At 39.7% G+C, this 15,190-nt stretch overlaps 1 protein-coding gene across 1 annotated transcript; it reads left to right on the top strand.

Annotated features, from left to right (window-relative positions):
• Positions 1-2,505: 2,505 nt before the first annotated feature.
• Positions 2,506-6,738, top strand: C13H12orf42 (chromosome 13 C12orf42 homolog). The gene is given in 2 exon segments (XM_068561973.1): positions 2,506-2,866; positions 6,227-6,738. Coding segments are annotated over 2 exon segments (873 nt in total).
• The last annotated feature ends 8,452 nt before the right edge of the window (positions 6,739-15,190 follow it).

Raw genomic sequence — 15,190 nt, 5'->3', positions numbered from 1 at the left:
AAAGCCATTGGAGATTGGAAACGGCCCTTGCATTTCTAACAACAGTCTCAGTTTGATGCCCAAACTACTGGTTGTTCTATTCAATTCAGGCAACCTCGCAGCTGTATCATAGAGGAAACCTGAAATTCATGCAGGGGTCTGTGAAACTGGGAGGCTCTTGGGTTGCTGTGCTGAATTCCATTTTGCCAAAAATCAGCTGTTCAATTTAGCCTCAAGATGATGGGTTCTGTTGATCTGAGTAAGATTTCGTCATTGTTGCAGTACCTAGTATATGGTAGGAGCTTAAGGAATATTGGTTGAATAACTAAATAAACAAACATAGTCACCAGCTGTCTCAACATCATATAAGGTGACCTTGATAATTATTATCTATATAAAGTATTACCTTTCTTTCTATCTTTCTATCTAAATGTGCCTTTTATATGGCAATTACAAAGTTACTTATTTGCCTTTCTGATAAGCAATGAAATCTCTGATGCAGAGGTAGTGAGATTCAGGGCCTTGGAAGTATTTAAACAGAGGTGGATGAAGAAGGTGGTGAGGGTCAGCCTCAGATGACCTTTAAGGTCTCTTTCAACCCATAACTTGTGGAATGTGAAGGTGTGTAAAGTGGCTTCAGCCCTTCCATCCTGTTCTTGATATCTGAACAACAGAATGAAGGCAGGTCAAATGCCATTGGTTCTAAGGTTGTAGATTTTCCTTTGGGATCAAGAGTCCCAGAGCTACTGTTTTGAAAGATTCTAGGAGTTTCTCTGCATTTGGGAAAGACTGATACATTTGTCTACCATTTCAAATTCTGGGATTTATGATGAAAAGGGGCAGGCAGTTAAGATTAAAATGAAAATCTCAGTCTTCCTAAAGTGCAGGAGTAAGACGAGACTTCTAGAACTCTGTAACCTGCTTATGCACAGAGCTTGCAAATACATCCCCATGACTCCAAGCAGCATACTTAGAAAATCATCTTCTGAGATGAAGATGGCATGAAAGGAGGTAAATGATAGTGTAACTTTTGTAGGGCTGGCCATAGGCCAGAGATGCAAACTGGTGGCCCATGGTGATTCAGAGAACAGATGTGTTTTGTGGCATCCATACCATATATTTTTTTAAATCGAGCGAGTTACCAACATTTAAAAATTAGAAGTTTTTACGTATATTGAAAAAACATATGTCTGCTTCTCCTGAAAATCCAGAAAAATCTGTCTTCATGGGGCCCACATCCCCTCAGGGCAATAAAAGAACTGAGAAGTGGCTGACCCCTTCTGATGGCTGCTCCTACTTGGCCTCTTCTCTCATTTCTGTTATCTGTGGGGTCCCTGGAGGCATTTCTTTTGATTTCCCCTTCTGCAGGCAAAGCTGCGATTTAGGAGTAGTGCGTCCTGTTACCTAACATGGCCAGCATCTTTGCCACTTGACTGAACCTTGAACACAGGGAATATAAGTCTTGCTAAGAGTTGGTGCGTCCTGGCACGGTTTCTGCCACATAGTAGAACTCATAGTAGAAATCCACTTCGTTCCTCCCCCCGTTCCACACCTCCCCACCTCCTGGTTTTTCTTCTTTTCTATCCCCCAAGTCTGAACAATTTTTTTTTTTAGTGAAAAAGGCTACTGTTAATAATTATTCTGGGATAACATGTGTGAGTTTGAACCATTGTGGGTATATTAGTTTCCGAGGACTGTCATAACAAAGAACCCCAAACTGGATGCTTAAAGCAAGATTATCATCTCACAGTTCTGGAGGCAGAAGTTGGAAATCCAAGTATCAGCAGGATACCAAGTATCAGCCAAGTATCAGCAGGCTTGGCACCTTCTGGAGGTTCTAAGGGAGAGTTCATGCCTTTCTCTTAGCTTCTGGCGGGTGCTGCAGTCCGTGAGGTACCTTGGTTTGTAGATACATCACTCCACTCTCTGCCTCTGTCATCACATGGCGTTCTTCCTGTGTGTCTGTGTCTGTTTTTTCTTCTTATAAGGACACTAGTCATATTGGACTAAGGCCTTACCCTAACAACCTCATCCTAACTTGACTGCAGTTACAAAGACCCTATTAGCAAATAAGGTCACATTCACAGCTACGGAAGGTTAGGACTTCAGCATATCTTCTTGGGGGACACAACTCAACCCATAAGCTTCAAACTAGCTTTCTGACCTGAAAAGATGGAGATAATAATTCTATTTGTTAGATGAGGTTCCTGTGAGGACTAAATGACCAATGTGTCTGGGCCCTCACACAGTGCCTGCAATATAGCTTGAACTCAACAAAAGCATTTCCAGCCTTTTACCTCCCCTTCCACACCTTTTGCCTCCTCTTCTTCTCCTACTTGGGCAGCCGGGTCCTTGGCTTCTCTGTCATTTTGTTTGCTCAGGATAGAAACATGAAACAAACAGAAAATCCATCCATTGCCTGATTTTATCCTTCCTGCCATTAATTCCGTAGGTGATATTTAAGTGCCTTCCTTCAAAATAATGTGTTTACCTTTTACAGTATTTCCAGAAAGGATTCAGACTCCAATGGCATATAGAAGACTGCTCTGTGCTTGCCAGTACAGCATCCCCAGGCCTCCTGCCGTAAGTATAGCTTCTTTCGACAAAGAAAGCCACGGAGAAGCAAGTCCCTCTCCAACACTGTCCAGTGAATGGGAAGGGACCCCACTGATCTTCACGGTCAGACAAGAAATGAATAGGGGAGCCAGAGAAGCACCCAGACAGGCCTGGGGCAGTTCATTTCTGGAACAGTGAATGACAAACATGCCTATTCAGGTCCACTCAGTAAATCCTATGCACCTGGAGGCCACAGGCACACATATCAACAGGCACGTGAGATTTCAGAACCAGCCCCCTTGTAATTCCAAGGGAGATTCTGTCCCATCTGGTGAGTATCACTTTGTGGTTCCTAACTCTTTCTTCCTCTTTTCAATTGGCCACATTTTGTTTTTAACTTCAATAGAAACAGCAAAATTATTTGACTCAACGGTAAGTCCTATTCTAGAACGTTCTATAAGAACTGTAGTTGTCAGTCTTTAATGGAAGTCTGCTTGTTGCTTTGTATTGTATTGGAGGAGAGCACAGGTGTGAGCTGATGACAAGAGTTTAATGATTCAGGTATTGTACCTGATAATAATAATAATGACAAGTATTATCATCAGCATCCCAACCCCCATTTATGAAGCTCTCAGATACTGTGCTGAGCACTTTACATTATTTTATGAAATCCTCATATAACCCTCTTAGGCAGATAATGTTATTATCCCCATTTTACAAATAAGGAAGGTGTGGATTCATAGCACAGAATAATGTGTATAAAAATGAAGTATCTCAAAACTGCATAACAGGAGGAATGATTTAAAGGTAAGAAGATGGACCAGAAGAAATGAGCTTTGACATCAGGGAAACCTGAGCCCAGAACCAGAAATACTTGGGCTCAAATTTCTGCTTTCTACTGTTTCATTCAGTTCTGTCGCCATGATCAAGTCCCATAGATGTTCTTTGCGCCTGGTATTTTCTGTATACTGACAATTACTACCTTGAAGAGATGTTGTTGATATAAAATTCCCTGAACACAGCAGGGCTGACTAAATGGCAGCTGTGATGATGGTGGTGGTGTTTATGGTGCTGATATTCTGACTGCAGGAGAGGAAATGTCAGGAGACAATGCATACCTCCAAATATTCTAGGAAGTGTCCTGTAGAAGAAGAATTAGACTGATTTATGCAGCTTTTTTTTTTTTTAGGTACCTTTTTGCATAGATTTTGTTGCACATATTTATACACTTTGTTGGAATTGACCAATAGAAGAAAGAGAAATTTTGACACAGTCAAAAGGAGAACCTTCTTTGAACTAGAGGATAATGTCCTGCCTGGGCTGTAAATGGTAAAGTCGAGGCTGGGAGACTTTCTACCAAAGATGCTGAGTCAGAGATTCTTCTTTTCTGGGAGGATGGGCTTGATGATGGCATGTTGAGGATGCTGGCAGGTTAACACATTTTGAGTCTTATGTATAAGGCAATGTGCTAAAATCTGAACATACATCTTCAGTTATGGTCCACACGGCTACCTTCTGAGACAAGAACTGTTATCTTCCCATGGTTTAGATGAGGAATTGGAGGCCCATAGAGATTCTGTAACTTTAGGGATGGAGTCAGGATTCAAGCCTCCATTCTGACTCCAGGTCAGGGCATTCCTATATTAAGATTCCAAATCTGACAATAATAGCTCATGGGTGCTGAGCACTTACTATGTACTAGATGCTTTACATTTTATTATGTTCTTCCGTCAGATACTTGCTTAGTTTGCTTTTACACTTCCTTCAGGTCTTTACTGAAATGTCACCTACATGGGTGGGCTTTCCTAACCTTTCTCACTTTATTTTCCTCCTTAAGATTTATTACCAGCTGACACTTATACGTTTCTTTGTTTGCTTATCTATTAGTCTGCTTTCTCTTCCACTCCCTCTCTTCCCAACTCGTATGCATGCTCCATAAGTGCAGGGATATTGCAGCTTTATACCTTTCTGTATTCCCAATGTCTAGAATACTGCCAGACACATAACAGGCACTCAGATATTAATGAATGAAAAAAACGAATGGACAAATTTAATCCCACTAGCAACCCTGTGAAGTAGGTAATACAATCCTCATGTTTCAGGTAAGGACAAAGAGGCTTAGGCCAGGTGATATGCTGGGATATAAATCTATGATGGTCTGCCCCCAAAGCCTGTTTATTCCCTTACACCAAAGTGTCCCTCTAAGACAGTTTGTTACAAAATGCATCATTACTGAATTACATTCAGGGAAGGAATTCCTATTCTTTGTCTCAAGACAGAGGACAGCATATTCTGTCTAGGTTGTATTCTGTTTCTCCAAATTCCAGAGTCACGTCTATGATCTTAGGTGGAATTGTCTTGCAATGAATGGGTCGTATGCCAGGGCTGTAAATCCAAATCACCAAACAGTTATTAAGCATCTAGTTTTCACAAAGCAATGTGTTTGGCTCTCTGAAAGCTTTTATTTACCTGGCCATATTGAAATGCCATTCTACCTCTATTTCCAGGAAATAATTCTCACGTTGGAGAAATCAGGCTTACTAAAAATTTTTCACAGTTTGACTTGGTTATGATAAGTGTGTAGTGGGAGCTGCCCAGTACATACCAAACATAGAACAGTGTGTGATGAACTAAATTGAACCTAGTGTTATACCATTTGACACCCACTGTTTGGGAGGCAATGTATATTTGAAATCTTCTACATATTTTTTGAGTTTGCCAATGATCCCTTGGGTTGCTCCAAATATTTTAGACATCTGCATGCTATTCAAAGCCCTTTAAAAGTTTACAGAAAGTGATTTAAATCATCTAAGTTATCTTAATACACTACTGAAGAATTAGACTTTAATTTGCGTAGGTCAGTGGGCAGGATTTCTTACGTAAAAACGATCTTTTTTGGGGGGGGCCACACGGCGCGGGGCATGCAGGATCTTAATTCCTTGACCAAGGATCGAACCCGTGTCCCCTGCAGTGGAAGTGCAGAGTCTTAACCACTGGATTGCCAGGGAAGTACCCCCAAAACAATTTTATACATATGATATATATCAAGATTTTATTATATATATAAATACGTACTTATATATAAATGCATGTGGAATATATATATATATCTTTTGTATATATATCTTTTACATGAAACAATGATTTCATGATCGGGCAAAGAAAGAAAAAAAATCAAATCTATTATTAGAGTGTATGTATGTGTTGTGTAGAGCCAACACCAGATTAAAACACTGATTGTTTTAATTTTCACCCAGTTTGACATTTCTAATAAAACTCATGAAATAATTGCCTCTTGGATTTTTAAATTGTCAGTAGTATGTCTAAATGGGCCGCGGATCTGTTTGTTTTTCCATGATATCTGAATAATTTCCATTCACAAATTTTCCCCAAATTTCAAATTTGAGGCTTTATTTTAGTCACCCATTCTTGTTTCCCTCTCTTTAGAACTGTTTGTCTCTTTTGAACTGTTTGTCTTGAAATTAAAAGTTTTATGAGGATTCTGTAAAAGTTATTTTGGGGGGAGGAGGTGCTTTCAAACAATAGGAAAAGAATCGATAGCATTTTATTTTCTTAAAGAAATATGGGAAGCACGTGAGGATAATGTCAGGGGATTTAAAATGTTTTCTCAGCACGTTACAAACATCGATTTCTCAAACATCCAGTTATCAGGAGATTTTTTTTTTTTAAGTCCCAGCGGGGCAGGTAAATTCCACACACTTGAGCACCACCCTGGCTTTTCTTTGCCTTCCATGTCTTACTCTGAGGCCGTACACTGCCGTCGGCCTCAACGGGAGAAGCCAGGCCCCCTTTGCCTCGTCCAGGGTCTCCTGGAGTTTGTCAGAACTTGAGCTGGAAGAGAGGATGGCACCCGCAGTAGGCGCACCGGCAAACCCAGATTCCCAAAGCTGGGTCCTGGGCGCGCCCGGGAATTCAGTGGGAAGGGGCACAGTTGCCATGGCACCAGAGATGCTCCCCAAGCATCTTCATCCCCCCGAGAACAGGGGGCCCGGGGCAGACGCCTCTCTCCCCGGCAGTCTGGCAGGAGCGCCCCTTCCTGTGTTTGCTGGTGCTCCCACCCATCTCCCCTCCAAGAGGTTAATCAAGGTTTGCTCCTCTCCCCACTCCCGCCTACCCCCGCGTTTCCATACGGTTTGTTCACAGGCCCCTCCTGGGCCGGGGGTGAATGCTCACTTACACTGACCGCTGCGAGGGAATTGTTCGGTGAGTGCTGCCCATCTTCAAATCAATGCCTGCCCTGAACAACAGAAAGGGCCTCAGATGTACTGGTTTCCACAGAACCATTGTTAGGCTTCACAGAAGCAGTTTTGAACCTAATAAATAATGTCAAAAGTCTCTATCGCAGCCAAAAATGTTCCTTTTGAAGGATTTCTAATAGTATTTTTGTTCTGCGGTGTCTCCCGGTGTCACAAAGAATTTGTGCCTCACAATGGGGATGGGGTACATCGCGTGCCACTTTGCAATGTGCCGCCGTCAGGGATGGCCAGGACCCCGCTTTGTTTTGCTCTCTCAGGTAAACGGTTTCACTTGCCAACTTGGGCTTTAGTTTAAGGATGTTTTCTAAGGGCCTTTTGAATCTCTAAACAGAGGTTTTGAAAACATAATTGAATGTCTGTAATTTAATAGTTAACATGAAATTTGATTACTCCCAATGTGCCTAGGGGAATTTTCTTCAGGCTGTATTAAGGTTTTTATGGCAGAAACCTGAAGCTGGATCCTGTTTGGAGGCCCTGAAACACATGGAACTAAGTTTAATGCAAAAGAGATGCTTAGGGAATGTTGTATCAAACTGGTGGCTTTAGGCAGTATTTTTGATTTTGGTTAACGTCAGTTAAACATGGCAGCTTTTCGCTGTGAGGCGATGCAGAGACTGATATACCAAATGATTTTATGGGTTTAGTTATTTTTTTCTTTAATTAATTAATTTATTTATTTATGGCTGTGTTGTGTCTTCGTCTCTGTGCGAGGGCTTTCTCTAGTTGCCGCAAGCGGGGGCCACTCTTCATCGCGGTGCGTGGGCCTCTCACTGTCGCGGCCTCTCTTGTTGTGGAGCACAGGCTCCAGACGCGCAGGCTCAGTAATTGTGGCTCACGGGCCTAGTTGCTCCGCGGCATGTGGGATCCTCCCAGACCAGGGCTCGAACCCGTGTCCCCTGCATTGGCAGGCAGACTCTCAACCACTGCGCCACCAGGGAAGCCCTATTTTTTTCTTTTTAATATGCTATTTTTTTCAACATTCAGAGAGAAACACAAATCAATGTGACCAAGTCATTCATGTGCAGTTTTGCACTCAAGTTTCTTGCAATTTTCCCATAGGCTTGGATTCATAGAATTTGGTACATGTAAAATCCCACTGCACTTTACCCTTCAGTTCGAGATTTATATATATATAATGCCTATATACTACTATGTGTATACTATATGTATACTATATGTAGTATGTCTATATTTAAGATGTTCTCCTGTCTAAAGTCCAAATGTTAAGTTTCAAAGTTTCAATCAAAATGAAATGTTATAACCGATAGTTGCTTAACATTTAGAAGTCTGTTTAATCCTTTGAGGAAAATTTGATTTTTTTTGAATATTATTCCCTAGGAGTAATGCACTTAAAATTGTATCCCCAAACGTTAGCGCTTTTCTTGTTCCAGATTAATATGATTTTATAATAAATACGCTTTTATTTTTATTTATTTTTATTATTTATTAGCCTGATTTTAGATAAAAGAATGTACAGGTTATCAATGGTGGTTGCTATGGTTTCCTGAGGACATAATGGCATCTACTCACCAGAGTTCTTGTGACAACCATAAGTTCAACTTCATGTCATTTGGTTAGGGAGAAGTGGGTGGGCACACTCGTGGGTTTTATGTAAAATTTTGATTCTGGGATATGTTAATTATGAGTTAGCACAATTGATTTTATTTTTTTTTTCAGGTCAAGAGATCATTGCTTTAAGTGATTATAAAACAACCAAAATTTTATAATGGGCAAATGCAGGAATAGAAGATGTTTTTGATATATAGTAAATGGATTTCCTCACCCGTGGAAATACAAAATAGTGAATTTACTAAAAAAATACAGTACAGAAGAAGCAATTCTGCTCAGATTTGAGAAAAGGGATACAAGCAAAAGATATAAAATATGTGATACATGATATTCTAAAGCAATTTCCCAAAGTGTGTTCCATGGAACACTAGAATTAGAAAGATGCTTTGTGAGATGGAGAAGCTGTAGATGAGTATATCTGGGAGATGTGGCCACAATGCTCCCACTTAGAAAGTCATGGTAATATGTTAAGGGTCCCCAAAAAGCCCATGGCAAAAAATCTGATAAACTCTGTTTAACCCAGTGTTTCCCAGTTTTATGTGATCAGGGAACACCGGTGTGTGTGTGTGTGTGTGTGTGTGTGTGTGTGTACACATATATGTATTTTAAAAATATAACGCCTATCAATACCTTGCAGTGCTAGTGTCCTGTGGAACACAGTTGAGAAAACATTGCTCAAAACTCTATTCTAAATATACTAGAATCCATGTAAACTGGTAGGGTTCAAGGTAAGGATTTCTTTTCAAAAAAGTGAAGTAAGAATCAGAGCTCAAGAAAGCAGCCCTTCATAAATACCTCCAGGAGCCCATTCTTCCTTGGAGGAATGTAATGAGCTATCTTAATTTTCCTCATTTTGGGTGCACATGGCTGGGAGTTTAGTTGGTCTAACCATGACCATAGCTTAGATAGTGATGGATGAAGAGCATTTTTGGCTTTGACTGCCATAGTTATGGGCTACAGGTGTCCAAGTCTTTCTGAATGACACTAGAACTTAGACACAAATGCACCAAGGTAAACATAGTTAAATCTTTCCCAATGTCATTATTTCTGAAAATAGTGCTGATTTAAGCAGTTATAATTGGGTACGAATCAATTTTAGGAAATAAATAATACGTGTGTGTGCTTAAGGACTAGAGCGAGGTCTTATGGTATAAAATAATTGTTGCTAAGGTTCTGAATTACAGTTTGCTTTTATTTCTTCAGGGATATGTGGTTTGACTTAAGGGACATTTATTACCATGTACTACAGCAGTTTTCTAAGGAAGATAATGTGTCATTTTAGGGAAGAAAATGTTTTTCTGAAAGTTGCACTGGAAAATAGATAGTGATAAATTTAAAAAATTAGTGCATTGAAGAAACGAAATATTTAAGAGAGTCTCTAGTGAATAATGTTTACAAGTGAGGAACTCTTTTATAATATGTAAAATAAGTAATAATTATGGCAGATAACATTTACTGAGTGTGTATTTTATGTTAGGGACTGTTCTAAACATTTAGAATATATTAATTCATTTAGTCCTCACAACGGCTTCATGAAGTAGTTACTGATATCATTATCGCTACTTCACAGATGAGAAAGCTTTATTTTTTATTTATTTATTTTTTTATAGAATTGCCATTACATGATGCTATCTTTTATTTTTAATTTAATTTAATTTTATTTATTTATTTTTGTCTGTGTTGGGTCTTCGTTTCTGTGCAAGGGCTTTCTCTAGTTGCGGCAAGCGGGGGCCACTCTTCATCGCGGTGCGCGGGCCTTACACTATCGCGGCCTCTCTTGTTGCGGAGCACGGGCTCCAGACGCGCAGGCTCAGTAGTTGTGGCTCACGGGCCCAGTTGCTCCGCGGCATGTGGGATCTTCCCAGACCAGGGCTCGAACCCGTGTCCCCTGCATTAGCAGGCAGATTCTCAACCACTGCGCCACCAGGGAAGCCTGAGAAAGCTTTATTTTTAACAATTATATATACATATGTATATATTGAAGCTTATAATTATATGTACATAAGTTACAAACTATATTGTTATATATTATACAATATTGTTTGTGTATTAAGCTGTACTGTACTGTATCATTAGAGCTAATATATGTACATATGAATATGTGTGTATTCCACCTATACAGATATCATATATAAATCAGTTTTTATTCCATGCTATTGGTGCCTAAGTGAGGTCAGTATAGAAACTCTGCTTATATCCCTCTCCTCCTTACAACAAAGTGGAGAGTAGGAGGTGATAACTGGGAGGTGATGACATATGATATGTGTGAACGCTTTGAAGAGCAGCGTGGCATCAGAGATGATCATCACATCGTTCTTTTTGTGTGAAGCAACGTCATCGCTGTGAATGAAGTCTCAGAAACTCAAGAAAGAGAAGGTGGTTTTGAGGTTTTACTAAAGACGGCAGCACTTTACAAGGTTATTGGAGCTGACCCACATCAGCCTTGCGGAAGGGATGGAAGGTTGTGGAGGGAGGGCTAAGGTGCTGGGGCTGACCTGGGCCTGAAGAGCCAAGAATTTGTTCCTGTAAACATGACCTGAACTTAGTGTCACTCCATCCTTTGGCTGCAGTTTCTTCACTGTTAAATTGGGATAACGGGTTTTGTTTACTGCAAAGGATACTTGGGGAACAAGTCTGCTATCAAATCAAAGCATTTGAAAAGCAAGATCACTATGCAAATGCAAATAATTATTTTGATATTAATATCAACAACAATTAGCATAAATATTACCATCAGTTATGCAGGGCTAATTTCAGGCTTTTAGATCCAGCTGCCTTACACTGACAGTGAATATTATTTCTGGTAACCAGGTGATCATGTCTCTCTCAGAAGGTTTTTTTTTTTTTTTTTAAATTTATTTATTTATTTTTTCATTTATTTTTGGCTGTGTTGGGTCTTCATTTCTGTGCGAGGGCTTCCTCTAGTTGCGGCAAGTGGGGGCCACTCTTCATCGCGGTGCGCGGGCCTCTCACTGTCGCGGCCTCTCTTGTTGCGGAGCACAGGCTCCAGACGCTTAGGCTCAGTTGTTGTGGCTCACAGGCCTAGTTGCTCCGCGGCATGTGGGATCTTCCCAGACCAGGGCTCGAACCCGTGTCCCCTGCATTGGCAGGCAGATTCTCAACCACTGCGCCACCAGGGAAGCCCTCTGAGAAGTTTTATATACCATATTCTTTACCTTCATCACAGCATTATGAGGCAAGTAGTACAGCAGTATCCCATTTACTGACAAGGAAACAAACACAGAGAGACAAAGCAATTTGTTCAATGATTGCCCCCAGCACACATGCTCACAGCCATTCTCTATTAAAAACAATGTAAACAGTTGATAACTCAACAAAATATTCCATTTGGAACCTCCAGTTTAGAAGAGTTCAGTTTAAGAGTATAGAATGAGAGTTGGCAGTGTCTATCACATGTAATCTTTTATCCCAACTATCTATAAAAGTCTGAAACTACCCAGACAAGGCGGCGGGGAGGGGGGAGGAATAAAGCAATGTTGTAAATACCATTGTGTTGTTGAGGATTCTAAGTCATGTAGAGACCCAGGAAAGAAATTGTTTTCAGGAGACTACTTTTCCTTAAGAAAAATGCTCCAGAATTCTTAAGGTGTATGGCCTCCCTATCGCACAGTCCAAGGTCTTTTCACCTGCATCAATACTTTCCCACAACAAATTTTTGCCATGTCTAGGCTCCTTCTCCGACTGTTCCCTCCGTATCCTGCAACTGGTGTTTTACCTCCACTATGGGAATCAATCTGATTTTGTAAGTCAGTGATATTGGGATCAATATCCGAGGTAGTCATTGTGGGAGATTTGAGAAGTGTGATTCAACTCAACCAGCATGCACTGAGTATTCACCATGTGCCAGACACTGTGGGCACCAGCCTGCATTGCGAATGTCAGCTGAAAAGGACACAACCCTTCTCCTGGACGAGCTCAACCTAGTATAAAACTTAGTTCTTTCATTCATTCATTCATTCTATCAAATGTATTAAACACCCACTTACATGCCAGACACCTTCCACTGGGGATATAATGGTGAAGAGCCATTTTGGTCAAGTAAAACCTAACTGATGTGACATGAAATAATAACACAATAATGTTCAAGTCTATAATCCTTTCGCCATAATTCCAAAATCCAAAATCTCTGAAAACTGAAAGTTCTTTTCTAACTCATTTGGTGTTAGTATCACCCAAACTGAAGTGAGGCTATTTATAGCCTTTGTTTAACTCAGTGTGAATATTCATGTATTTTGATGAAGATGTGTTAATATAATTGATTATGGGGAGTTACTTGGGATCCTGATGGGACAGTGTTATGTAATACATGATTTATGCACCATTACATAATATATAGCTTGTGCACAATAATATACAAAAAAAAATTAAGTTCCAAAGCTTAATTGACCTGGAGAGTTTTGGCAAAAGGATTTTGAAGTTGTCTAGTGAATAAGTGCAGCAAAAACTTAGAGAAAGAAGTCAGTTTGGGTTGGAGTAATCATAGAAGGCCTCCCATAGCAGGATTTAAACTTGATTTTGGAGAGGTAGGATTTGAAAGGACACAGTAATGGGTAGTGCAGGAAGTAGCAACCGGAGACAGATCAAACTTTGTGGAGCCTGAGCTTATATATTTTGAGGGGGCCTCTTTAAGAAAAAGAATACAAAATTATGAACATAGTTAGGTAGAGGGCCTTGGAAGGGTCTTTGCAAATAGGAGCCCTGAAACTTAAATTTCATTAGTTTCTTAGTAAATTCATCTTTGAGCAAGGCCAAAGGCATGGATAATTTATAAAGTGAAACATACCTGTAGATCTATAAGTAGACACATATGTTGACACATGGAAGGAGAGAAGAGTTGGGTTCTTGTGGGGGATAGGAGTGAATCTACCATTTTTATCTTTTTGAATTGTTTGAGATTTTGAAAATTGACAACAGTTATCTTTTTGATCTAGGCATAATATGTGTGGCCTTTGGAAAATAGTCCAAAGATTTTTTTTTAAAGAATGATTTCAATTGTAAGTGTATTTCAGAATGAATGAACGTTCTCACGTTTCTCATGTTTGACTCTGTAGCTAGTCAGTTTCTAAAGCTTAAAGAAGATCTGACAATCATAAATAATTTAATGTACTTAAATATCAAACTCTTTAAGGAAGAGAAAAAGCTGCATTGTATTTTGAAATTTACCTTTTGAATAGACTACTGAGGAATAGATTGTCTTTAGATTTCAGGGAATAAGGTTGAATTTTGAAAAAATTTTAAAGATGAATATTTTAAGATTAAAATGGAAATTTCAGTCTTACTATTAGTCACACTACGTAACAGTACTCTTTTCCAAAGCTTTCCCAAAACTCTTCACAATGATTTATACTTACTCTCAAAAATAATTACTGATAACTCAGTGTTTATTGAGTACTTGCTCTGTGCCAAGCACTGTTCTGATTCCTTTACTGTAGTATCTCTCCACCATCCTTTAAAAAAAGTATTTTGTTTTATTTTTTGCCACAAAGATTTGTCCATCATTTTTGATTGGTTTGTTTTATTTATTTTTAGCAACTTTATTGAGATATAATTTACATACTATACAAGTCATCCATTTAAAGTATACAATATACTGGTTTTTAGCATATTCACAGATACGTACAGCCATCACCACCGTAAATTTTACATTTCACCCACTCAGATAGAAACTCTATACCCTTTAGCTATCACCTTTCTATCCTCCCCTTCTTCTCCACCCCCCAGCCCATTCGAACAATCACTAATTTACTTTCTGTCTCCATGGATTTCCCTATTCTGGGCATTTGATATGAATGGAATTATATAATATGTGGTCTTTTGTGACTGGATTCCTCCACTTAACGTAATTTTTCAAGATTCATCCGTGTTGTAGTATGTCAGTGTTTTATTCCTTTTTATGGCAGAATAACATTCCATTGCGTGGCTAGACCAGATTTTGTTTATCCATTGGGGTTGTTTCCACTATTTGGCTATCATGAATAATGCCGTGATAATCTTTCGTGTACAAGTTTTCGTGTAGACATGCATTTTCATTTCTCCTGGATGCAGTCTCTCCTTTAATCCTCCCAATACTCCTGCTGGCCTGTTGTTGTTATCCCCTTTTACACAGGTGGTGACTGACAAGAGTGAGGTTGAGGTACTTGTCCAGAGTCACGTGGCCTGAATAAGGCAGACCCAGACTGTTAACCTAGGCATCTAGGTGGGCTGACACAGATTTGCCTTGTTGCTTCTCTCTAGATCAGCTCTTCTCAGAGGGATGTTGAGACTTTCCTTTTAAAGATATCTAAGAAATTGCACAAAAGAAATAACTACTGTTTAAATATACCCACCCACCCAGCCACTTACCTGTCATCTGACTAAATGCCACACACAGTTCCCGAAGCACGTCCAGAAAATAAAACTCTTAAGAAATGTAATAGCCAGCATAGAATTAATACCACTTGCATTTACATCATTTTTAGAAAAGTCACGTTTTTCTCACTTTGCCTTAAATTACACTTACCTTTCTAATACACAGTGTGGGTGCAGTGTTTGGAATGGCAAAGACCATCCCCAAACTGTCTTATTAATTAATCCTCTTGGGGTAGATCCCCTCCCCTCCTAATTCTTCTTTGGGATGAAATCAGTATTGCCTGTTACTTCCTTCCTTCCCACACCTCCTCTAGATTAAAGTTAAATTCTTTGAGATCGAGATTTTTTTTATTTGTGACTTTAACAATGTCCTCTTCACATGTCCTTGCTTAGGCCCAACAATTGCTTGTTGACCCATTTTAACCTCTTTTGAGCGTCAT

The sequence above is a fragment of the Eschrichtius robustus genome, chromosome 13 (genome assembly GCF_028021215.1).
Source record: "Eschrichtius robustus isolate mEscRob2 chromosome 13, mEscRob2.pri, whole genome shotgun sequence".
Lineage (NCBI taxonomy): Eukaryota > Metazoa > Chordata > Mammalia > Artiodactyla > Eschrichtiidae > Eschrichtius > Eschrichtius robustus.
Note: the sequence above shows the minus strand (reverse complement) of the source record. Positions and strands in the feature narration are given on the sequence as shown.